This window comes from Rhinolophus sinicus, linkage group LG09, assembly GCF_036562045.2.
Source record: "Rhinolophus sinicus isolate RSC01 linkage group LG09, ASM3656204v1, whole genome shotgun sequence".
Classification (NCBI taxonomy): Eukaryota; Metazoa; Chordata; class Mammalia; order Chiroptera; family Rhinolophidae; genus Rhinolophus; species Rhinolophus sinicus.
Window position 1 is genome coordinate 14,428,468 of NC_133758.1, and position 24,990 is coordinate 14,453,457.

Consider the following 24,990-nt stretch of genomic DNA (forward strand, 5'->3'; position numbering starts at 1 on the left):
CGAATCAAGGTCCGTGCAAGAAAAAAAAGTACAATTCTGAAATTCAGGCATACTTGGGGCATAATATTTTGAGAGATGGGAAAGGTCCTTGGAGAATCTTGTCCCTTCTCATTTCTACAGAAATCAAGTGACATGTTTGAGTTCAACCAATAACGGAAATTTTAAGTTTACTCTTAAATGCTAATGATAAGAAAGACAAACATCTTATTTAAAGTAACCAATCAATTCATTAGAATTATGTGAAAGTATGTTGCTGTGCTTCTGTGTTCTATGACTTATTTTGAGTTTTTGACTGAAGTTCCAAACTATGAGGCTAACTAAAATTAAACAAAGGATCTAGATAAGGTTAAATTTGGAAAGGAAACAGTTATTTACAAGATAGCCATTTTAAGTCTGTTTAGCTACAAGAAGTGTTTCTTTAACACCAGTTGGCTCCTACTTGATTGGTAAATAGAGCAGCGATGTCAATGTAATGGGGAAGTTGTGTTGCTTCATGTTCTATTTTTCCTACGTAGGGAAAAGCAGGACTGGAAATAGAACCTTTAGCAGGGAGGGAAAAAGCCCTCAGCCACGCAGCCAGGCTCCCTTTCAGGTTATTTTAAGAAAGTTAAACCTGAGCACCTAGCTCTTGTTCCCAGAGGGTTCATTCTCAGTGTCGCATGCACTTCCTCCTGTCCCTACCTTCGTGACAGCCTCACTGGCTCAAAGCTCCCCTTCCATCTGGATTGTCACAGCACCTGGAGTGGAAGCGGGCACTTCACTGTTTTGTTTCTTTCAGGTATCTATCCCCTGAGGTCGCCTGAAGTCTGAGCCCCCTGCCTGGCTGCGCAAGTATTTCCTGAGTACTAGTTACTGTTTTTCTTAGGGATGTTTTTACAGAATTGCGGGGGTTTCAATGGTTTGCCTCAATCTTATTTTTCCCATCAGCTTTTTATTTTGAGTGCATGCTTTTGCAGAAGTAGGGAGATTCTTCAGGAATGAGTGTGTTATTGTACAGCCTAAACACTTGAGCTTCATTTGTGACAAGACATTTAATATTTTAAAATAAAAATACCTGTTCATAGAAAAGCAAAGGATGCAGAAGTATGGGTGGTTTAAAAAGTCTCCCCTAAACTTTCTTCCTTTTCCAATCCCACTTTGCAGAAGTAATGAACTATTTATCGTGTGACCCACTTAACTGTGTGTGTGAGCGTGTGTGTTTGATGTGATCATAGAGAATGTTTTTGTCATGAGAGTTAGTTTTCTTTAAACAGTACAAATTATCCTTATCCCCTGGTGTGAATGTCATAACTTTTAAAACGACTTCTCTATTAATTGCTATTTAAATTGTTCCTAAATTTTTTATTTTAAAAATTGCGTTGAACTTCCTTATGCATATTATTGTGAAATTGAGTAAGTGTTAAGATAGGATTGACTTTTAAAAGTGAGGTTGTTGAATCTTGGGTTATGTTCATATAAATTGATAAATAATGCCTAAATGGCCCTTCAAAAAGGATCTACTAATTTGTACTTCCATCCATAATGTTTAAGACATTAATAGCTAGAAGTATTTTGCTGAACTAAATATGGTTTAGTAGACTGTAAATGTGTGTTTCTTTAGAATTTAGTCTCAGGGCCTATTTGATGATTGTTAGATCCAAAAATCTACTTTCAGAAGCACAAAATGTAATATTTAAGAACTTAATAGTTATTTTCTTAGCGTTTTGGTGAGAGGCTTAAGGATGGCACAGGATGAAAATGCTGATTAAAATGTTAGTAATGGAGACACAATCACAGTTTAAGTTTGAACATTTGTGAGTTTGAACATTTTGTGCTTTAGAATTTGCTTTTCCTTCTGTGTTTGTTAAAACCTAGATTCTTCTCATTTTTTGACTTTATTGAGCTATAACATACATAGTGTACAATTATAACTGTATAGCTTAGTACATTTTCACAAACTGAACACACACCTATGTAATCACCTTCTGGACAAATAGAGATCTCTGGCCTCTTCAAATCTCTTGTTACCCCATCTGGTCACTAACTCTGACAAAGTTAACCATTGTCCTGATTTATAATAACCATTGATTTATTTTCCCTGTATTTGAACTGTATATAAATGGAATCATATAGTGTACTTCTTTCCTTAGTATTATTTGTAAAGTTCATCCATGTTTTTGCATGAGATTTTAAAAGTTACTTTTGTTGGTATGTAGTATTCCACTGTACGAATAACTACAATTAATGTACTTACCCTGTTTTTGATAGAAATTTGGGTAGTTCCCAGTTTTGGGCTGTTAGAAATACTGCTTTGGTCAATATTTTTTCAAATGCGCTAAAGCATACATTTCTGTTTTTATATGCTCCCAGAAATGATCATAGGTAGGCATAAATCTTGTTTTAGCAGAGACTGCCCGTTTCTTTTCTTTCCCCTAAAGTGGTTATACCAGTTTGCACTGTTACTGACAGTTCGGTTGCTACACATTCTTGACCATACTTCATTCTTTCTCATTTTAGCTATTTTGGCGGGTGTAGATTTAATTTGCATGTTCTCTGGTTTTCATAGTGACTAATGAAGTAGAACATCTTTTCATATTTTTTGACTGGAGAACCTCATTTGTCAACCATGAGTTCAAGAGTTTACTCATTTTTCTTTTGGGTGTCAGTCTTGCTTTTATTGATTCGAAGGAGTTCTTTATACTATATTAGAAGTATAAGTCCTGTGTTGGATATGTTGACAGATATTTTTTACCAGTCTGTTCATTATCTAAGTGATATCATGATGAACAAAAGTCTTAATGTTAATATTTCCAGTTTATCAAGTATATACCAATATATCATTATATAATTTCTTTCCTTTTTTCTTCAGTGTTTTTTTTGTGTGTGTGTTTTAAGAAATTTTTGCTTACTACAAGGTTTTAAAAGTGTCCTCTCTATTTTTTCCTAAAACGCTTATGTTTTACCTTTCACATTTAGATCTGTAATCCATTTGGAATTGGTTTTTGCGAATGGTGTGATGTAGGGGTTAAGATTCATCCCCCTCCCCACCCCCATGTGGCTATCTAGTTGATTCAGCACTGTTTATTAAAAAGACCATCCTTCCCCCAATGCACTGCTGTGTCAACCTTTTCATAAATCAGTTTAGTTATTGTGTATGGGATGGGTCTGTTTCTGTATTCTTTTTACATTGATCAATTTGTTTAACCTTGTACCAATATTGTACACTTAATTTATAAAGGTTTATGATAGTTCTGAATATCTGGTAATGTAACTTCCTCGCTTTGAACCTCAAAATGGCTTGGACTATCCTTGGTATTTCCCTATGAATTTTAGAATTTAAATTTGTTAATTTATCCAAGAAAACCACCTGGGATTTTACGTTGACCCTACTAAAAACCAAATTGAAGCGAATTGACATCTTGACAATATTGCATTTTTCAATTCATAAGAATAGTATATTCCTCCAATAATTTAGATCCTTTTTAATTTCAGTGAACAAAGCTGAAAGACTCAACAGTATTAGATTTCGAGATTTGTATATAATACAAATCTGTAGTCATTACGACAGTGTGGTATTGATGCAAGTATATCTCAAAATAGTCCAGTGGAAAAGATTAGAAAATCTAAAGCCAGAAAGATCAGAGAGTTTGTTTTATTTTATTTTATGTTTTAATCAACAAAGTTGTTTAGAGTATAAATTAGTACAATCTTTGGTATTATTTGACCCGTCATCTCTAATCTTTCTCACAGGTGCGGACCGTGTTTAAGGATTGCCCCAGCATTCAGCACTATGAGTAATAAGTATCCGCAGGCAGTTTTCTTGGAAGTAGATGTACATCAGTGTCAGGTAAGGAGGGAAAGGCGTCCTTTAAAAAAGAATAAAATTCTAAGTCAGTTTGTATTTCGTCATTGTCATCTTTCATTTATTTATCTCTTTATGCACATAGCATTTATTCTTTTGAAAAGAGGAAAACATATTGACATGATTATTGTAAACTGTTATGGCTGCATTAGTAAGAAGGATAGTCCAATTATTAATTACTTTTGGGTTTGTTTATATTAATAGCCTTCTGATTTAAAACTAATATGTTATTAAACTAATGGGTCACCTGGCGGTTGTGTTTTACATATCTTTGTTTATTTTTTTGCAAATCGGAATTACATTTTTTACTACAATGGCATTGGCTGATTAGAAAGCCATGGCAGAGAATTCTTGGTTTGATTTGAATTTCATCAGTTTGTAATCTTTGCTCCAAAGCTGCACACTCAGCTGAAACTTTCAAATGTTGATTACTTTTGATTGAGCCGCAGTTTTGTAGGTAGATTGCCCTGATTACTTAGTTGGAATGGCTATTACTTAGTGGCAGTTCTGCATTTTCATATGTAGAAATATTGAGGGAGTTGTATTGGGAAAAAATTGTTGGAAGACTCCTTCCAACACTAAAAATATAGTCTTTAGTGAAAATAGTTTCAGAATGTTACATGATTTGCAGTTAGTTGTTTGGGGATTTGGTTGGTGTAAACCCTGTATTCCACGTTTGTTCAGTACTGTGTCACAACTACTGGACTACAATGCTAGCTCTTATTTTAAGTATTCACTGTCTCTGATCCAGAAGTGCTGTCTCCTGGAGCTGGGCTGTCCTATGTGTAGCCATAGCTACATTGTTCACTTGTTTCTCTTTACTCTTTTATTGGGATACTAGACAATTTAAAATTGCATATATAGCTCACATTTATGTCTTGCATCATATTTCTTTTGGACAGCACTAAAGGGTCCTTTTTTTTAATGAGGCTTAGAGAAGACACATTTATGTAAACTTTATGCTTTTTTTCATTAAACAATATCGTGGTACCTCTTCATAGAATTTGAATATGTAAAGCGACACATTGGCTTTACTATTTCCTTTATATTTTTCATGAAAAGTTTAAACCATGAATCAGTGGCTATTAGCTAATTTCCATTCAGTAGTTAGTCTTATAAAATTGTGGAGTTGGAGTAGAGCTTTAAAAGATCGCTGTTGCAGCGTGCTTGAGGGGAGGTCAGAGTGGAGTTGGGTGGGGATTGTAATACAAAGGATGTTACCTCCTTTTCATGGACATGGGCTACTGTTTATCCCATCTGTACTTTTTCCTGGTACCAGCGGTTTGTGTTGACATGTCAGTAACCATTTGGGAAACAGAATGTACTTATGAGAGAGCGCCCTGGTGGGGTTGTAAAGCACTGTTTCTGTATTGGAAGCTAATTGTCTATTGGACGAAGTATTTAACACTAAAACACAAAAATACAGGGCTGTTCTTCATTGTGGATGTAAAGCTAATGTAATATAGTTGTGCCTCAAAGGGGAGCGCAGTTTAGGGAATAGGCTTGCTTTTTCTTAAATAACAATTAGGAATAAATTATTTTACATGTTTTAGTACATGCTTGTGATATTTATCTTCCTTGGAGATGTAGAAAGAATATTCAAAGTGGTTTAAGATTACTTTTAATTCGTAACGTTGTCTAACTTGCCAATTCTAGGGAACAGCTGCCACCAACAACATATCAGCAACTCCTACGTTTTTGTTTTTTCGAAACAAAGTGAGAATTGATCAATATCAAGGAGCAGATGCTGTGGGATTAGAAGAAAAAATCAAGCAGCACTTAGAAAATGACCCTGGAAGCAATGAGGACACAGATATTCCAAAAGGCTATGTATGTAGACTTAAAAGTAAAATTATCATATATTTTCCATTTGCCATTATTTGCCAAAAAATGAAATTGACTGTGTTTTCATGTTTTATCTTTTACTAGTTCAGAGGGCTTTCAAATGAGAACTTTAAAAGTAAATTCACTGGTTGACTGTTGTGTGTGTGTGTGTGTGTGTGTGTATTATAATCTTAAGTCCCCATCCTAAACTATTTTCCTGAATTTCTCCTACAAATATTTTCGTCACTTTTTTAAAAATTTGCTTTCTGAACTATTTTAATAGCCATTTTAAGATTTTTTTAAAATACATTTTTGCCCCAAAACGTAAAGACGCGTTAGTTATTGATTTTGTTTTATAACCAAATGTGACTTTAGTGTTGGATGTTGTTTTCCAGAGTTTTAAGAGTAAGTTATTCTAAATAACTTGAAGACTTAAGAACTTAAAAGTATTTGAAAACTACCTAACATGAATAGTTATAATGCAGTATCTTTATATTTGAGAGCTATTCAATAGGAAGGAAGTGAAATTCAGAAGTAGCACTTTATGGTAGCTGATTTGTTTATGCAAATTGGCAAATTCTGCATAACAAAATAAATATTTCTTAATTTTTCTTGTTGTAAAGTTATTGTATTGGCAGGTCCAACAGTGATTTTAAAAAAATGTTACCTCAAATTAAAGCTGATAGATGAAAGCATGTGTATCAAGTACATTAAAGCAGATCTGTGTCGTGGGGCTACAGTCCTTTCTGTAAGTCTCTCAGGTTCATGCTGAATAAGGAGAATCTATAGTCAGGTAAATATGAGAGATTCTTTGTGTGGGGGAGGTGGGGGCTTATGTCTTCAAAAAGTGTCTTTAACATGGTACTGGCACTAATTGTTTTTAGTTAGGGAAGTACAATTAATATTTATTTACAATAGAACTGTTATATAAGCATTAGAAATTACAATATTCAGTTAGAAAGTATGAACATGTGACACCTTTTGGAAAATTTTGGAAATCATTTGACTTGTAAACTGTTATGTTTACATCTTTGCATTTTTTCCCTTTATGCTAAGGGTGTTCACATGAAAACATCTTAAGAGCAGTCCTCAGGGCTGCTTAGTTAGCTACAGGGGTGTTTCTTTACACATCAGCTAAGTGTGATACCAGCATTTTGGCCTCAGGTAGGAAAATAGCAGGAAAAAATAAGTTTTAAGAAATTTAAAAAAAAAGTTTTCATGCACATGTTATGAATACAATGAAAAGCTGTTAAAACATTTTCATTTTTTTCCATCAGGTGTCAAGAAATTAAAAGTTTTGAACTATTTAGGTCTTAACAAAATATTAAATATTTAAAACTGGTAATGTGTTTCCAAGAAACATCATTGCTCTCACAACACAAATAGAAACTTAATTAGAATAAGAGTCACTGAATGTCTTAAGTAGGTTTAAATATAAGGATTACAAAGATGTATTGACAATTTTAAAATATAATTTTGAGTTTCTTAGAATAACAATTTTCAGTCACTATGTTTTAACACTAAGAGGCTGTATACAATTACTGATTTTATGCATGCTATAGTTTTGAAACTCCTGATTTGATGAGCCAGAGTAAGAAAACATGTATCTCTTCTAGGGAGGTTTGAGATACTGCAAAAGGTGTAGCTGTGATACTCAAAAGGTTAAGAATCATAATAGATTCTTACTCAGAAGTTAGAGTGTTTTTGTGAGTATAATGACTTCTAGTTTTTGAAAATGTTTATTGAAGTTGGGAAAATTTAAAACATTACATGTTTTTTTCTCCCATATTTGCTAAGAGTACATAGTAAAGAGCTCCCCTCATGCCTAGCTCCCTTCATGCCCTCTAAATCAGGTCTTCCTCTCCGGAAGTTGGCATGCGAGGCAATTCAGAATTGAACTTCCATTTGCACATGTTCTGAATCTTGAGGCTTACTATGGTGTTTCCCTGAAAATAAGACCTAGCTGGACAATCAGCTCTAATGCGTCTTTTGGAGCAAAAAATTAATATAAGACCCGGTATTATATTCTATTATACTATATTATATTACATTATATTACATTTTAACATATTACATTACATTATATTACAGACCCGGTTATATAGACTGGGTCTATTACATTATATAGACCCGGTCTTATAGTAAAATAAGACCCAGTCTTATATTAATTTTTGCTACAAAAGACGAATTAGAGCTGATTGTCTGGCTAGGTCTTATTTTCAGGGAAACATGGTAGTATATTCTAGTGTTCTGACGTCAGAACTAAGTTTTGGTCTACAAATTTGTTATTCATCAGAATCAAATCAGACATTAAATTACCCTAATTGATGTAGTAAGTAGATCTTTCTTTAACCAAAAGCTTGAAGCTTGGAAAGGTTTTTGTAACTTCTTTGTGTCTTGTGTTGGATTTTCCCCCTCTAGAAATAAAAGATAAAACTTGTTTTAAAAAGTTTTACAACAACAACAACAAAAAAAACAGTTGACCGTAGTACTAAAACCACATATACCCTTCACCTACGTTCATCAGTTGTGAATGTTTTGCTATTTTTGCTCTGTTTTGATACCTATCTACTCTTAACTTTTGCAGAAGCATTTAAAAGTGAGTTATAGACATCATGACGATTCATCTCTAAATATTTCAGCATGTAGCTGCTAAGAACAAGAACATTCTACATAACGGTGATACCATTCATTATCACTCCTAACAAATGTAACATTCATACAGTATCTCTCATGAACAGCTTACATTCAAATTTCCTTAATTATCTCCAAAATACACTTTATAGTTTTACCTATCTAGGATCAAGTCAAGAGTCATGCATTGCATTTAAGTTTTCAATTCTCTTTATTTTTCTTTAGTTTAGAAACTTCTCTCTGCCTTTGTCTTTTTCTTTTATGACTGCCTTTTTAAAAAGTTTTAACCAGCATCAGTCTGAATAAAGTAGCCACTAGATACAAGTGGCTGTTGAGCATTTGTTATATGACAACTGAGGAACTGAATTTTTAATTTTATCTACTTTTAATTAATTTAATTTTAAATTGCCACATGTGGCTAATGGCTATCTTATTATACAGCACAGGTCTAGACCATCTGTTTTACAGACTGCCCCACAATCTGGATTTGTCTGATTGTTTTTTCATGATTCTTTCCTCATTATTGGCAAGTTGCTGCATAGGTAGTGATATTTATTTCCCATTGCATATTGTCAGAATACGTCAGTTTGTAGTTATGTCAAATATGCAGCATGCCAATTTGTTCCAGATACACAAAGCACTTCAATGTAACTGTTTGAATGTGATACTTATTTTGTGTGCTCCATGCAGAATAAATAAATATAAAAACTCTTTTAAATAATTCAGCTATTTAGTTTATTTGCCTCATTAAGATATTGGAAGTATGACTACAATGTTGTCTTCATGCCTGGGATCTTAACCCAAGATACCATATTGAAGATTCACCTCTGTAGAATGGAAGACTAAGCATTTAAGAAATGTCAAAACTACCCTTTCAAGGCAAATATTCATGAAGTTCAGCATAATTCTCAAATAGTTGAACTTTGCTCTACAGCACTCCTTTTTTCCCTCCCCACTTTTTTGAGTTGGCTACAATATGTTATCCTGAGTAATATATTTAACATTTAATGTACTGTAACATTTAATGTTATACGAAATAATATTTTTACTTTGAAAATATTTAGGCTACTACATGAATAAATGGGGTCTATTCTAATGGATGATTACCATATTGCTATTTATTTGATGTGTAAAAAAGTTTTCTTTAGTCTTTCAGAACTATATACATTCATTAGTATCTGTGGATAAAAAATAGAATATTGTTTGTGATAGGAAGGCGGTCACTCAACTGATAATCTATAATACTTGGTAAACTTTAAAAATTCTCTGTTTAGTAGATGAAATGGATACTTTTCTAGAAAAATACAGTTTATCAAAATCAACTCTGCTAGAAACAGAACACTTAAATAGACCAGTCACCATAGAGAAAACAGTAAAAAGCTCTTCCGTAAAGGCCAAGATGACTTGACAGGGGAATTCTAAGAGGCTAGATTCTAAGAGTGAGACTGCAAATACTTAAGACCGTATGAAAAGAGAAAACACTTTCAGCTTTCTTTTTGAAGTACGTATGACATTGATCCCACAATCTGACAAAACTTTGTGCCCAAAAAAGAAAGCTACTGATGAGTTCTAGTTAGGAGTATTGATGTAAAAACTCTTAAATAAAATATTAGTAAACAAAATCCAGCAATCCAGAGGATAACAATTATGATATCCTAATATGCAGAAAAAGTATTTGACAAAATTTAATACCCATTTCTTATAAAGCATTCAGTAAAATCTTGAGGAAGTCCTAGAGGCTTTCCCACTAAAGTCAGAAATAAGACTGATGACCACGACCACGGCAACTCTTTGGCGTTGTGTTGGACGTATGGAAATACCAGCTGACACATGCACAAGCATATGTTAAATGGCACCACAGGGAAGCAGCTGGCAAGATCCAGACTATGTGATATCAGAAGGCTAAATGACTATAGATTAAAAGACGTTTAAGAGACTTATTAACCAAATACAGTCTTTGTAATTTTTTTTGATTCTTATCTGAGTCTTAACAATTCACCTATAAAACATATGTGAGACAGTTGAGGAAATTTGAACACTGATATTTGATGATATTTTTTTGTTTTAGTTGTGATAATGATATTGAGGATTTTTTAAAAATGAGTCCCTATCTTAGATACACACATTGAAATGTTTATGAATGAAATTAAGATTTACTTGAAAATATTCAGGGGAATGCCTAGGGACTGCTTGCAGGGAAGCGATGAAATAAGATGGGCCGTGAATTGAGGAGAATTGTAGCTGGGAGGTGGGTACATGGAGTTCACTGTAGTCTTCTCTTTATGTAGTGAACATAAATTCTGTTTGAAGTTTCCATAGTAAAAAAAAATGTTTAATCCTTATTTGCTATTCATCTTTAATCTAAATTCTTCATGAATATAGATTTAGATTCCATGGCCACTAGAAGAATGTGGTAGACTTTCTTTGGATCTTACAGATATTTTAATTTGCGTATTTTCCACTGTAAAATAGCATTATTAAAAAAGTGTAAGTCATTATTTTACAATCTTAGTGTTACACTTGGTTTTCGATACTTTATCAAGAGGGCTAAGCCTAGATTTGGCTTTAATAATGAGTTGTATATCTCAGTCGCAAATTCAAATGAAAGGATTATTATTAAAGTTTTAGTAACTATTTTAGAAGAGATAGATGTTTTCTTTAAAATTGCTTAAATTTTTTAATAAGATTTTTATACCAAACCCAATGTTTTGCCTAATATCTTGGTTTATTTTTTTCAGATGGATTTAATGCCTTTTATTAACAAAGCTGGCTGTGAATGTCTTAATGAAAGCGACGAGCATGGATTTGACAACTGTTTACGAAAAGACATGACTTTCTTGGAATCTGATTGTGATGAGCAGGTAATGGAATGCTTAAATTACGGCTGGTAGTGATTATCAGTATGTATGCCTGCTGTTGTTGCTACCGCATGGTTTTATGTCTTTCCTTTCCAGATGACCACTCTTCCTTTCCTTTTTATAACTTTCATTTTCTTTGATGCCTCTCCTTTGACCATGCAGCCCCACCTCCTTTTCTGTGTTCTCCACAAGCTGCCAGGCGCAGGAGGGAGACTCACAGGACTCTTGGATTACCCAACGCTAAGTCGCATCTTCGCCACTCTTACGTCCTTTTGTTCATTCTTGACCTTCCTTTCATACTTTATACCCACCCTAATGAATTTGTCCCTGAGAAATAGAGACTAATTAGATGAGCACTTCCTACTTGTCCAGTTCTCTCTCCCAGATGGAAACCGGTATTGTACTTGTTGCATTGTTGTCACAGAGCACATGGGGGAGTGCTGCCTTGGTCAAGCCATCTTTCATCTTGACTGTTGTTTTCCTGATTTACTTTCTGTTCGACTGACTGCTTTGTCCCCGTTCCAGTCATCTTCCACATGTTCACACAAGTTAGTTTTCTAAAATGTAAATCTGATTAGGCTTCATTCTTAAAAGAGTTAAATGATTCTCACTGGCTTCAGGAAGAGGGTGTCAGATTCTTGCTGACTTGATCTGCTTCTAGCTTTTCACTCTCATCTCCCTTTCACCTGTGGTTCGGGGCTGTAAACATGCCAGCTTATTATTTTTTTGACACACTATTACAGGTCAAGTATAAAAAGTACTTATATAACCAAAGCAGATAGTCTAGTATTTTCTCAGGCAAACAGATCGTAATGATTCTGAAACCATAAATCTAAGCCCCAGTTTTGTATGCTCTTAACAGAGTGACCTTACTATATAGCTTTGGGAATATTGTTCACGTTGTGTTTCTTGGAGATGTTGCTCTGAATATATTTTGATGACGTGTATCCGCACGATCGGCTTCAGCGTCTCTGCAGCCTTCCTCCCAGGGGAGAAGCACAGTTTCACCTGGAAAGAAGATCAGCAAATTAAATCAGTTTCTGACAGACAGGCGCTACAACAGTGTTTTAATCCCAGTTTCCTTACTGGCCTTCTGAATTTCATCAAATAAGGCTGGAGAGTTGGAGGTGACTGTAAGGCTGTGAGAATCCCTTTCTCTTGAGTTTTGGGTCAAATAGAGTCCATTGGGGGGCTAGAGTCTCCACACAACCTGTGCATTGTCTCCAAATTGTCAAGTGACGTGATAGATGTTTGACAAACAAACTATCCTAGAAAACGTTAAGCTTATATGCTAAAATATACAGCTTAAGTTTTAATTTGGGAATTTTGATTATTTGGAAAGCAGATTGCTTGCCCGTTTATGGGTCACAATTCCTTAGTTTCTTATGCATAATTTAAGTTAATTTTATTTCATTAAGTTTGTCGTCATCATTCTCTTATGTGAATAATAGATGATTGTATTTGTAAAATGTCAGTCTAATCAAGTTACTTTCAACTTACTGATTTTACATGTTATATTGGGTTTGTTAGCTGAATTAAATTTTTTCTACTTTTGAATTCTACTTTGTTGTTGTATGTATTCAAGGTGTTCAAGAGCCCTTTTAAAATGAAATTATTATTTTCTTCACAGCTACTCATTACTGTGGCATTCAATCAACCAGTTAAGCTTTATTCAATGAAATTTCAAGGGCCAGATAATGGTGAGTAACGGGCAGCTTTTCTGTAAACTAACTTTCTGCTCTGTGGACCTGTTAACACATATCTAAAACTTTTTATTAAATAGAGGTAAATATTCCTTGTTTTGGGAAAGAGTGAAATTGTTTTTGGAACAAAGCAAGGATATAAATGAATAGGCAAATAATGTGAGATTTGTTTGTAAAGTTTTTTCTATTTTATAATTTAAGTTCCCTCTTAATCTGAAAGCAAGTGAACCTTTTCTTCCAGCTAGTACTCTAAAACTCTAGTTTCGAAGCACCATTTTTTAGGATCAAAACTTGGAGTTATTTATTTCAAACTCCTATTACAGATGATACAACTAAGGCTCTAGATCATCCTATTTGTGCCCTATTAATAGTTTCATCTTCTTTGTACATATTCTGTAAATACGATTGTACAGGCTTAGCATTCCCCTTTTTATTAAATAGAGAATTTTTCCATATTCACCACCGCCACTTTTGTGTTTCTGTTGAGCGTTCTTGTTGCTGAGGGCTAGGAGTGGGGTGGGGGTGGGCTGGAGTAGGGGAAAGTTGGGGGGTTAGAGACTAGATGGTTTTTTTTTTTTTTAATTGATTAGGAGAAACAGTCAGCACTCTGTTCATCAGATAGCATTCCCTTCTCATTTGTTATTCTAAGTTTCCATGTACTGGGGGTGCCAAGAAAATGTATATAAGTGGACACTCTGGCTAATGTTGCTCAAGCAATATTCGCTGTAATCAGAACTGTCTGGACGCTGATGGTAACCACTTTGAGCACCTCTTGTAATTGCAGAAGTCAAATGTGATTTGCATTCATCTTTTGTTATTGGTATATATTGAGTATTACAATTGAAATAGATTTTTCCTTTCTTAAAATGTGTATACATTTTTCGGCACCCTCTGTATTTTTTTTTTTTTTTTTTTGGTGTCAGTTTTTATTCCAAATTGCATTAGTTCATCAAAAAGGAATAGTTTACAAAGGACCTAGGCCATAACTCTAACAGAAAAGTAATACAAATCAGAAGTATATATTAAAGTATATATATTATATATATTAAAGTACATAAATTATAAAGTATATATGTTAAAGTATATAAATTATATAAATATATATTATGTTAAACAATATTAAAGTAGCTACACGTAACAGTTAATGTGGCTATGTATACATGGATGTTTATAGATGAGATTATGCTTATATTCTTGCTCAAACCAACATTTTGGAAAATGTTAAGATGATGTTGCTTTTACTAAAAAATATAGAGCAAAAGTGGTCTACCTAGCATTCTATCATCCACATTTCAGTAAACTACAATATAATGGTAATTAAATTTTCATATTCTAATGAATTTTCATTAATAAAACTGTATCTTTATTCTGAAAATACAAAGTAGTTGTAAAAGCAAACGCTGTAGAAATGAATATTTAAGAGATGTGAATATTTTAAGATTCTTGAATGAGCCATAAAATATGGATCTTATATTGTACCCTGAAGTTAAAGGGATTAAGACACTCTATAAATGTGATCTTACACTGAGTACATCTTAATTCTTCAGATGAAATTTGGCAGTTTGTATAATTAATTGCCTTTTGGCTAAATGGTATCACTGATAATGCTTTCTTTCAAAAAAAGAAAATGTACCCGTTGTTTGGCAACTGCAAGAGCCAGCTCAAAGGTTCCTTCTTTATGAAACATGTGAACCTGCATATATTGTCCAACTCCATTGCTACCTTCCCTATACTGCCCTGCTAGTGGTATTACATTTATCATAGTGTGTCTTTTGTAGTTGAGGGCAAGAACTTTGTCTGTGTATGTGTGTGTGCATATGTAGGTATGTGTTTTCATCTAGCATTCCTAGAATATGGTGCTAGCAGGCCAAGAATATACCAGTAAATGTCTTGGAGGTAGGGTTGAGGAGAATGGCTGTGAAAATATTCAGTCTTTCTTAGAATTCCTAAAGATACATATATACATACATATGTGTGTGTGTGTGTGTGTGTGTGTGTGTGTGTGTGTGTGTATTTGTGTGTATTTGTGTCTGTTTGTACAATGTGGATGTAATGATAAAGGGAAGAAAATATTACATATTTCATTCTACCATTTTATAGGTCAGGGTCCTAAATACGTAAAAATTTTTATCAATCTACCCCGATCTATGGATTTTGAAGAAGCAGAAAGAAGTGAACCAACCCAAGCTCTGGAACTAACAGAGGATGATATTAAAGAAGATGGCATCATCCCACTTCGTTATGTTAAGTTTCAGAATGTTAACAGTGTAACTGTAAGTAATTAATGGGTTTGTGGTGACAATTCATGCTATCTTCAGTGATTCCATGTGAAGTAGTTATTTGTCCACTTGGTTTGAAATGAGTAAAAATATATAATGAGCTAATTAAACCTTCTTTTTAATTTATCTATGTGCCCTAAAGGCAAGAAGGAAAGGTTGATTTTTAAAAATCTGTGGATTTGTCAGTTTATCTTGTCTATGTCTAAATCTATATGTCTATCTATATCTATATAGTTGGCAACTGTTGTTAAAAGTTTATTCTAGAACATTTTTACTTCAACTGAAGATATTTGTGCTTTATTATTCATATCTGGTAATGAATGGTACCTTTGTAAAATTCACTGTACTTTTCTAGAATATAGAGTTCTTAATGTAGTGGTTATGATCTCAGTAAAAACAAATCAGCTGTTTCTTAGCAGTTATTAATTGATTTTGTGAATTTAAGTATTGCAACCCAGCAATGCTATCCAATCAGAAAGTCTAATCAAAGTAAGTAGATGAATTTTAAAAGCAGTAAATGTAAGCTGTTGTGTTTAGATTCAGAGAGCGTTACAAATAAATAAATGGAGAGCTGGTTTAATAGTCTACTAATTACAGACTTGGAGTTTTTAGTTGATCAGTTCAGTTTGAGATGAATCTATAGTTGCCTGTACACACAAAAAAACTGACAGATAAATGCCATCTGAGAATGAAAGAAATATGTTATCCAAATCAAAAGAGACAATATTCTTAAGTAGACAGCGTCCAGAGTATTGTGTTTTAAAATACGGAGCGAATTAAAAAATAAATCCAATATACTGAACAAAGATTTAAGAGTAAAGCTTCTGTTTCCTAACATGCTAAGGGGAGTTTTTAAATAGTAGCATAAACAATCAAGCTTAAAATAGGCAGGGCATAGTATATTTTTAGGAGCTGGTTACCAATACTTTTTCTTTTAGTGTTCTAGGAAATAGAATGAATGGATATTAGAAAGAATATAACTGTAGAGATTTTCCTCAGTTAAACACTATAATTTTTATAAAATTTCAACAGCAGTCTACCCACTGTAATCAAGTATTTCATACTCTTTCAACATTCTCTGTAAAGAATTTAATTTTGACCCCTCCACACCATTGCACTAAATTATCAGGAACTTGGATATGTGGGTGTCTTGCCGTGACATCCCTGGAGAAGATGAGAATAGCAGGGCAAACAGTGGAATTAGTCGTCCTGCAGGAGTGCTGGTCTAAATGTAATGTGAATTAATCCTTACAAAGAATAGAAGGTATTTTTGTTAGTAATCTAAGGAAATAATTAAACTTAAAGCATTTTTATGAAAAAAAAGGATTGTAATCATTACTATAAAATTATTTTTTTGGTAGATATTTGTTCAGTCCAATCAAGGTGAAGAAGAAACAACAAGAATTTCATATTTTACTTTTATTGGTACTCCAGTCCAGGCAACAAATATGAATGACTTCAAACGAGTAAGTTTGTTTAAATGGTATTTGGGGGAAGTAATAATATAATTTTAAAGAAATAGTTTCACAAAGATCAAAGTCATATGTCATGAAATTTTATAAGGTTAAACTAGAACAGTACATTCTATTAATCACATTTTTAGATCTCCAACTAAAAGAAATCTCTAATAAAAATAAGCCCTACTGATATAGTGTCTTAATGAATGACATCTAATTAAGTGGGTGAAAATGATTGTTTGGTTACGGAAAGTAGGAGTAATAGAAAAATCAAAGTAAGGTAAATCTTTGTTTTTAGTAAGTTTTTAAGAACTGTATTAAGATTTGGACTTTCATAGTTTCTGATGAAAATGTTTAAAATGACTTGAATAATTTTAATTTAAAGAATGGACTTGGCTTTGTTACACTGAGATGCTAACTTTGAAACTATATCTGTGTGCTGGAAGAACACATTTCAGCAAATAAATTTGCAGTGAACAGGCAGATATTTATTTATCTTTCTAATTTATTTTGAGGACACAATCCTGAGGTTTGCCAAGAATTTATAAAGAACATGGGACGTTTAGGAATGAGAAAATTCTGTACATTCATGGAATTACTTCTAATTGGTAGCAGTTCCTTAGGGTGACACTTAAAGTATACAACCACAGATCATAGAATTGCCACCAAGAGCTTTATCAGAACAGCACTCGAGTGCTGTCCACAGATTAAATATGCAGCAGCACGGGAGACGCAGTTATCACCATGTTCCTGACGGCTGCTCTGGCAGGCAGTCTAGAACTTGAGATGATTGTGCGAGCAGAAGAATTTCCCTACGCTGCCCGGGCCTGGAGGAAGAGGCTGACCCAGCCTGACCCCTGTTTGGGGAGATGGAGCTGTAGAACATCCTGAAAACTTCTATTTTTGATGGTATCCACACATCTAATTTTAATTCAATTACAGAAAAACTCATAAATTTTCATAACAGTGGATGAACTTACATGCTGTTTTTTACAAAATTGATGACAGTAGATATTTTAACTAGTCATTTTTCAACTATCATCTTCCTGTTTCACAGCATAATTAACTTTTGGGAGCTGTAGGAACAATCATGTACTTAGATCTGTCATGTTAAATGTTTGACATATGTATAATGACAGGTCAGAAGAAGCAGAGATTAAACATCTACATTTGTATGATGTGAAATATGCTGTACTGGGAAAATGTGTGAGCAACAAAGACATTTTGGCTGCCTGCTTTGTTACTTTGCCTGTTTGAATTAAATGCCGTTGCATTTAGCTTTAACTGTGCCTTGCAAAGTTTTCATAAGATCTATTACTATTCATAAGACCTATTATTTTCTCATACCATTAATTCAACTCTAGTTTCCTGCTTCTCATCTTAGCTTATGCTATTTGACTTCCATTTTTTAAGTAGCTACTACTCTATCTTGTCTGTCTTCTTACCAGCCTGCCATTTAGTTCCAGTTTCTTGAATGTGCATTGATAATTGTCCATCTAAAAATTTGTCTCTGTCTCTGTTTTTAGCATCCCCCATCCCACCTCTTCTAGACTAGTTTTTCTGTTTTTTGACTACCAATCTCACCTGTTTTGGACTGTAGTTAGGATAGCAAAGGTGTTAGACTGTTCTTGCTTGAGAGTGTTCATGCTTGCTTTATAATTTGGCTACGTGTTCATTCAACTAAATACTTTCTTATTACCTTATTTAAAATTACTATAGAGCAATAGTTTTCAAACTTTTTGGTCTCAGGACCAAATAATATTAAATATTATTGAGGATCAAAAAGACTTTTGTTTCTGTAAGCTAAACTTACAAGAAATATAAAAAATTTTTATTTACAAATAAACTTATTATACACTAACACAAATAATATTTTAAAATTAAAGTGTGTATTTTCCAAAACAAAACCAACTTAGTGAAAGGAGAAGCATTGTTTTATGCTTTTACAAATTCTTTACTGTCTAGCTTAGTAAAATAGAATCCTCTCGTTCTCCTATGTGCTTCTGCATTCAATCAGTTTTTCTACCACAGGTTATGTAGCCTTGAAAACTCAAGTCATACACTTGTGAGACATTGAGAGTTAGAAAGGCAAATAACAATTTAGCTTTATTATGAAAATAGTTTGAGCTTGAAGACACCCTGAAAGTGTCTCCAGGACACGCAGCCTGGACCACACTGAGAACTGCTGCAAGATAATTTAATACTGTGATGGACTCCTCGGTGTTCTGGACTTCTTCATCTCTTGCTTGTAATATTTGGTGCATTTTAAATTGGTTGAATGGTTTTCTTAATGTAAATATTTCATTATATTTCCTTTTAATAATTTCTGAATGGGACTTGTTCTGCTTGTGTCATTCATTGTCCTGTAGGCTACTCCTCAAAAGTAAGCCAATTTCAGTTTGGGGTTTTTTATTATTATGTTAAGTCAACAACTTCAGTGTAGGAAAATTGCAATAAAATTAGTTTATGTGTAACTGAAATTGGCCGATTTGGGCCTCATATAGATGGAGTTGGTTATTAAAAATGAAAAGTTTGCTTTCTAGTGAAGGAGCTGACAGATAGGTGGTGTGGCATTGATGTCCCTGTCGTACTGTGCTAGGTACGGTCGTGATCCCTGGCTGTAGCGAGTGTATGTTCCTGAAAGATAATGCACAAACATTTGGAAAGTGAATCAAAATTAATCAAAGCTTAGTTCAAGCCCCTCTTCCTCCACGGAGTATTCTCATACTTTCCCAGCCCAGTGATACTTCCTTTTTTCCATCAATGGTTGGGGAAAGTATGAGAATATTTTATGGAGGAAGAGGGCCTTGAACTGAACTTTGGGAGTAGAAGTAGACAGAGGAAAAGATAGCAGTGGGCACTCTAGGTAGAACGGAAAACAGGAACTTGGGCATGAAAGTGGGAAGTGTAGGACTCATTCAGGGATAAGTCGGGTATGGCAGCACTTCCTTTCTTTACTGAGTCTGAATTTTACAGGGATTACACATAGGAATTAGAATTTCAAATTTAAAAATAGATTTGGCATGTATTTTCTCAGCACAGAAGAAAGTTTTGATACCGCTTTGTGTGGTAAAGAGAGCTATATGAAATGGCTTAATGAATGATAAAATAGAATTGCTTAGCATTTTCAGTTTACATTTTTATGTTGTATGAGTTGTTCCTAGATAATTTTAGTTTTCAGAGTGTCATTGAACTTTTCCTTATGTCACTAAGATGACGGAAGCTAAGGTAACACTGATGAATCTTGGATGTGGATAGAAATCTTAGACCACCTTGCATGCTGTTACAACTTATAAGGCTATACTTTTAAGAGTTGGTAGACTAAACACACCTATGTGTGTCTCTGGCTCTTACAGACATTGTGCACAGATTATAACATACACTTAGGCTATTTGTTGTAAATGGATTCTTCGTGTTGCAGCATGAAAAGCTTGCCGTCTTAATTGGAAGTTGATGTTTTCTTTACTAAAATATGCTCTTTACATGGATTGCTTTATTTTAATACAAAAATAATAAAATATAAGTGTAACAGAATTGAAGGGGCTTCTGCTTAGGGAATGAGGTGCATGTGAGAAGCAGAGCAGATTTTCTATCACAGTAATAAAAACAGACTTTTCTAAACTGGCCATTTACCATATCAGCTATTTTTGTAACATTTCTGTCTGTTTATTTTTCAGCTTTTTTAATCCAACTCAAATGAACTAAAACCAGAAGATTTTTAAAAATGAAGTAATATAAAGATTGACCTTATCTCACTCCCCTCCTTGCTTCTCTGCTCATCTTGCACCTGTCCGCTCTCACCCTTCCCATGTTCTCATCACTGTCGGTGCAAGATCTCTACAGCTTCCGTCGTCTGGACCAGACTTACTGTTACCTAGGTTTCCTCAACCGTTTCTTTCTTCCAGTCTCATCTAGTCATGTTTCCCATTGGCTTTCATTTTGTTTTGGTTTTTGTTTGGGGCTTGCAACCAGGTGCCTTAGTTTCATTGCCGTACTGTATTGCTCCTGACTTTTGTTTTCCCTGTCTCATATTTAGTGTTGTACTACATTGTGAGAAATACTATTGCAATAAAATGTACATTGTCGTTAAATGGTTTCAGATTTAACTAGTTGTTGGATAATGTTTTAATCCAATCTGAAGTTTAGATTTTATTTTTTAGGAACTATTATAGAATCATTTTGGAAATCAAGCATGAACAGATTGATCAAGTTCTTTTATACTAGGACTAGTGCAATATATCGATTAGGTTGTAGTTGAGAGATGTGGGTTTCTTTTCTCATTGGAACTGTAGCCCAGAAGTCATTGCTGATGTATTGTGGGTACGTCGTCTGCTTTGCCTGCCCAAGTGAGCTCAAGGCCAGTTGAAAGACTTACGGACTGAATGTTAGACTAGTTTAAAACATTAATATAGAAGATCAATGGACTGACTCCTTACTGAATAAATATTTTTGACACCTAATTTTGCTGTACCTAGATTTTTGTTTGTCTGAGGTATTAATATGAAGACTTCAACATGAATAAAAGAGCTTTATGTTTGGGGTGAGAAAATCCATACTGGAGTGCTAAATTTCTTCTTTTTTACAGAGAATACATACTGGCAAGTTGAGAGCTATCAACCTGTGAAACAGTATGCAGATTTGTGTCTTCTGTATCACATCTGCTAAAATTTTAATTTTTTATATTAATTGGTTATGTTTTCTTTTGCTTAGTCTAATAGCTCTGTGTTTTGGTGTGTTCCCAAGTGATACAATGATTAGTAATGCTTTCAGTGTTCATCTGCTTAAATTCATTTATGATACACATAGTTCCATCTCCCCTTCTTTTTTAAGAAAGCTCCTTTTGGCTCGTAGAACCTGAATTTCTTACTCTCATCCACATACTTTTTCTGAAACTGTCTCTTTAGCATCTTTCTGGGTTTTGGGGCTTTCTAACACATGGTTTCCTTGGATCAGAGAGGAGTTCTTTTCAAATAATAAAAGTGGTTTTACTTGAGGTGGGGAAACAGCAGTTCTAGCATCATGTGATTGAGAATTCAGTGCAGAGGATTTTATAATCTTCTCTCATGAATGACTTTGACCCATCCATGTTTTATTTTAGACCAGAAATGTGCTGAATGAAGACTTTTATGAGTTTTGCTTGATTCAGACGTTACCATTTGGAACAGAATCAATTTAAAATACGAAATTTACATTTACAAATGTACATAGAAATATTTTTGTATACAAATATATATTCAGTAGCTTGCATGTTAATTTCTTTAGAGGCATCTCTGCTATGAGAATACATTATTTAATGATAAACTTTAGGTTTGAAGTAAATTATTCAATTAGAACATAGTTTTGAATCCTCCCACAAAGGATTTGTTTTCTAGAACTGTTAGAAGAAACCATGTTTATTCTTTACATTTTTATGCTGCTACATTTACAGCATTTATAGCTGCCACATTTTAAAAACCCAATAATAGAGAATTTTTAATAATTGACAGACAAGATTTATTCTTTACATTTTTAGTAGTACATTTGTAGCAACCAGGGTTTTCTAAAAATAAAAATTGGGCAAAATTAGTCCTTTTAATCTGTTTTCATTCCATATCTATATATTGAGAGAAAAGTCTGGAAACTTGTCATCTTGGACATGAAGACATAAATTTAACATACTCTCTTAATTTGAGATTATTTGTGATTGACATTGATTTCTAATTGCCTAAAAATAATATGCCAAATACATTTCATTCATATAACATCATCTTTTTATTAACTTCTCTAAACTGTGAACCTTGTTTTGAAAAATTGTATTTTTCTTAAAACAGTGTGGGAACCAAAACTACCCTGCATGTGTGTTCTTTTTAATTCCTTGAGGCTGAAGGGAAGGGTCACAGTTTGGTTCAACAATGAAAATACACTGCATGCCAACAAAAATGCAGGGATAAAAATTAATACCAGGTTTTAAAGACGATTACCAATTAATAATATTATTTTGAAAATAACCCATATTTCTAAATCAATAAGATGTACGTATAAAGTTATTTTTGTTTTTCTAGGTAGTTGGCAAAAAAGGAGAAAGCCACTAAAGTACAAAAGACACTGGAAGACCCTGTTGCAATCAGATCTACAGCTCCTGGATAATTGCTTGATTCTCGCCAGAGACTGTCAATATTCCATTCATTGCCATTACCAATAAATCATTGCTTTTGTTCAGATGATATCACTAGTGTTTCTATTGTAATCTTGATACATGCAATTGTAAATAAAAGTCACTACTTTGCCAAGCTTAATTTTTGTCATTCTAAAGAAGTATTTTCTCTTTCCATTTATTTGAAAATTGGCCAACTTCTGATTTTAAAAGAGACTTAAATGTCTGGTAGCATATTGAGTGAAAGCCAAGTTTCTCTCTTTAGAGGAGCAAAACTGTTTTAGGGAATTAAGAAGTACATGTGCCCTCATGTGTTGCTATACACACACAGAACAAGTGATTTTGATAAATAGACTTGGAACAGCTAACCGTGTTCAAATGAGTACTAACTCATGTTTTTTAAACAACGTTTGGGTACCTGAGCTATAGAAATTATTCAGATTAAAAACTACCAGAAATGAAAACAAGTTTAATGAAATCTAACTGTTCTCACCTAAAACTGTGAATTAATGGGACCACATATTTTAATCCCTTCTGGATAAACTTAAAAAATTTGAGTTAGCCGTTGTCTTTACTAATAGAAGTGTGTTGAAATCCCACAGTAGGGGAAAATACAGAACTAAGAATTCATGAAGCAACGAATTTGTATCTTTTAATCAAGTATTTATTATTTTAAGTACCAAAAGATGCAGTGTAAATATTCAGAGAACTTGATTTAAGGTTGAAAATGAATTGGCCAAATGTATGTGTTTAAAAGGTCTTTCACAAAAGGCTGGCAAAACAAAACATCTGTTCATTATTTTTTAATCTTAAAACTATAAAGTATTAGTAAGTCTAATTTTTTAATTTCTCTATTTTTAGAATTTAATATTTTAATTTCTCTAAGTTTTAAAAATTCAGTGTTTGAAAATGCATAAGAATATTAATTTTGATTCAGTTAATTAAATAGTATATTTGAGGGCATTCTTGTGTAGGAATATGGTCGAGATACCATTTTTGCCTTTGGGAGACCAATGTGTTTATACAGGTTTATGAAAAAAATTATGCAGAAGTTTTTGTCTTAAAATAATCACTTTCTGAAACCCCAGTGTCATTAGATAATGTTTAATTCTTTTGTATGTAAGTACATTAACTGGTTTGTGGTGATGTCTATATATCTTATGTATTTCATTTTTATGTTGCCTTGGGTCAAGTGAAGGCAGAAGGGCAAGAAATAAAAGTTTGTAACACTCCTTAATGTAGACCATCTCAGATTAATCACGTCTGAAATTAAGGATAAGATTAATATCAAGAGTTTTGTTTTACGCTTTGTACACTTAATCTTTTTGAGTAAATGTTAAAGTGCCTCATCTGAAGTACTGCTGACCTCATCTTATTTATACTTGACAATTTGAAAACCCAGTGAAAGTAATTACATATTTGTAAAGGATTGGGCATCAGATTTATATTGTTGATGTGACTTTTCTATAACCCTATTGGTTGCATTATACAAACATTCCATAATTATTCAAATTGTAAATAGTGAAAAATGAATGTTTATAGGTAACTGTAACATGTTTCACTTTGGGAAGTTTTACAAATAAACATGCATAGTTGACATTATTTAAATTAATAAGCTGAAATGCTGATGTTTTCTCCTAAAACTGTGTGTGTATACACACACAGACACAGACACAGAGCATAAATAACACTGAATTTTCCAGATGAATCAGAAGAGCATTTGAAAAATGTAACCCCAGTTACTTTAATTGAAGCTATCCATTACATAATGTTTTCTCGAAAACTAATACTAGCTTTATTGTTTTGTCAGACATGGGAAAAAATACCTCACAAAACTTTTTCTCTTGATTTTGCATATTTTGTTATATTTCACATCAGGGAGCATTATCTGATAGGAAACAACAATGAAATGCCCTGTCCATAATAGAAACAAAAGTATTTCAGTATAGCATTTGCCAGCATAAAGAGGTAAAGAGGAGCACACAGGCCCATAGCAGGCATTCGTGATCCATGTGCCCAAATTGTCCCCCAGTATCACTATCGTGTTTGAGGTAGCCATTTAATACGTTGGACTTGACATGTGACTTGAAATATGCCTGCCATCTTTTTCTCAAGGCTTGAGGATGTGTGTGTGTGTGTGTGTGTGTGTGTGTGTGTGTGTGTACATACATATTTGCAGCATTTACAGGTATGCTGTTACTGTACACCTCAGCATTTTATATACGGCTGCCATTAATACATTTGATATGGGGGGGATTACC

General features: G+C 33.5%; 1 protein-coding gene across 3 annotated transcripts in view; it reads left to right on the forward strand.

The window, feature by feature from the left end:
* Positions 1 to 23,961, forward strand: part of TXNL1 (thioredoxin like 1) — a 29,729-nt gene extending 5,768 nt beyond the window's left edge. The window contains exons 2-9 of one of the 3 annotated variants that reach the window (XM_019722207.2): positions 3,730 to 3,826; positions 5,498 to 5,671; positions 11,038 to 11,160; positions 12,788 to 12,857; positions 14,961 to 15,133; positions 16,501 to 16,605; positions 21,182 to 21,224; positions 22,638 to 23,961. In XM_019722207.2, coding sequence (XP_019577766.2) covers positions 3,730 to 3,826; positions 5,498 to 5,671; positions 11,038 to 11,160; positions 12,788 to 12,857; positions 14,961 to 15,133; positions 16,501 to 16,605; positions 21,182 to 21,220 — 781 coding nt within the window. In that variant the 3' untranslated portion in view covers positions 21,221 to 21,224; positions 22,638 to 23,961. Of the gene's footprint in view, positions 1 to 3,729; positions 3,827 to 5,497; positions 5,672 to 11,037; positions 11,161 to 12,787; positions 12,858 to 14,960; positions 15,134 to 16,500; positions 16,606 to 20,273; positions 21,057 to 21,181; positions 21,225 to 22,637 lie in introns of those variants that run through there. The other 2 variants (XM_019722212.2, XM_019722235.2) reach the window with 2 other exon arrangements.
* The last annotated feature ends 1,029 nt before the right edge of the window (positions 23,962 to 24,990 follow it).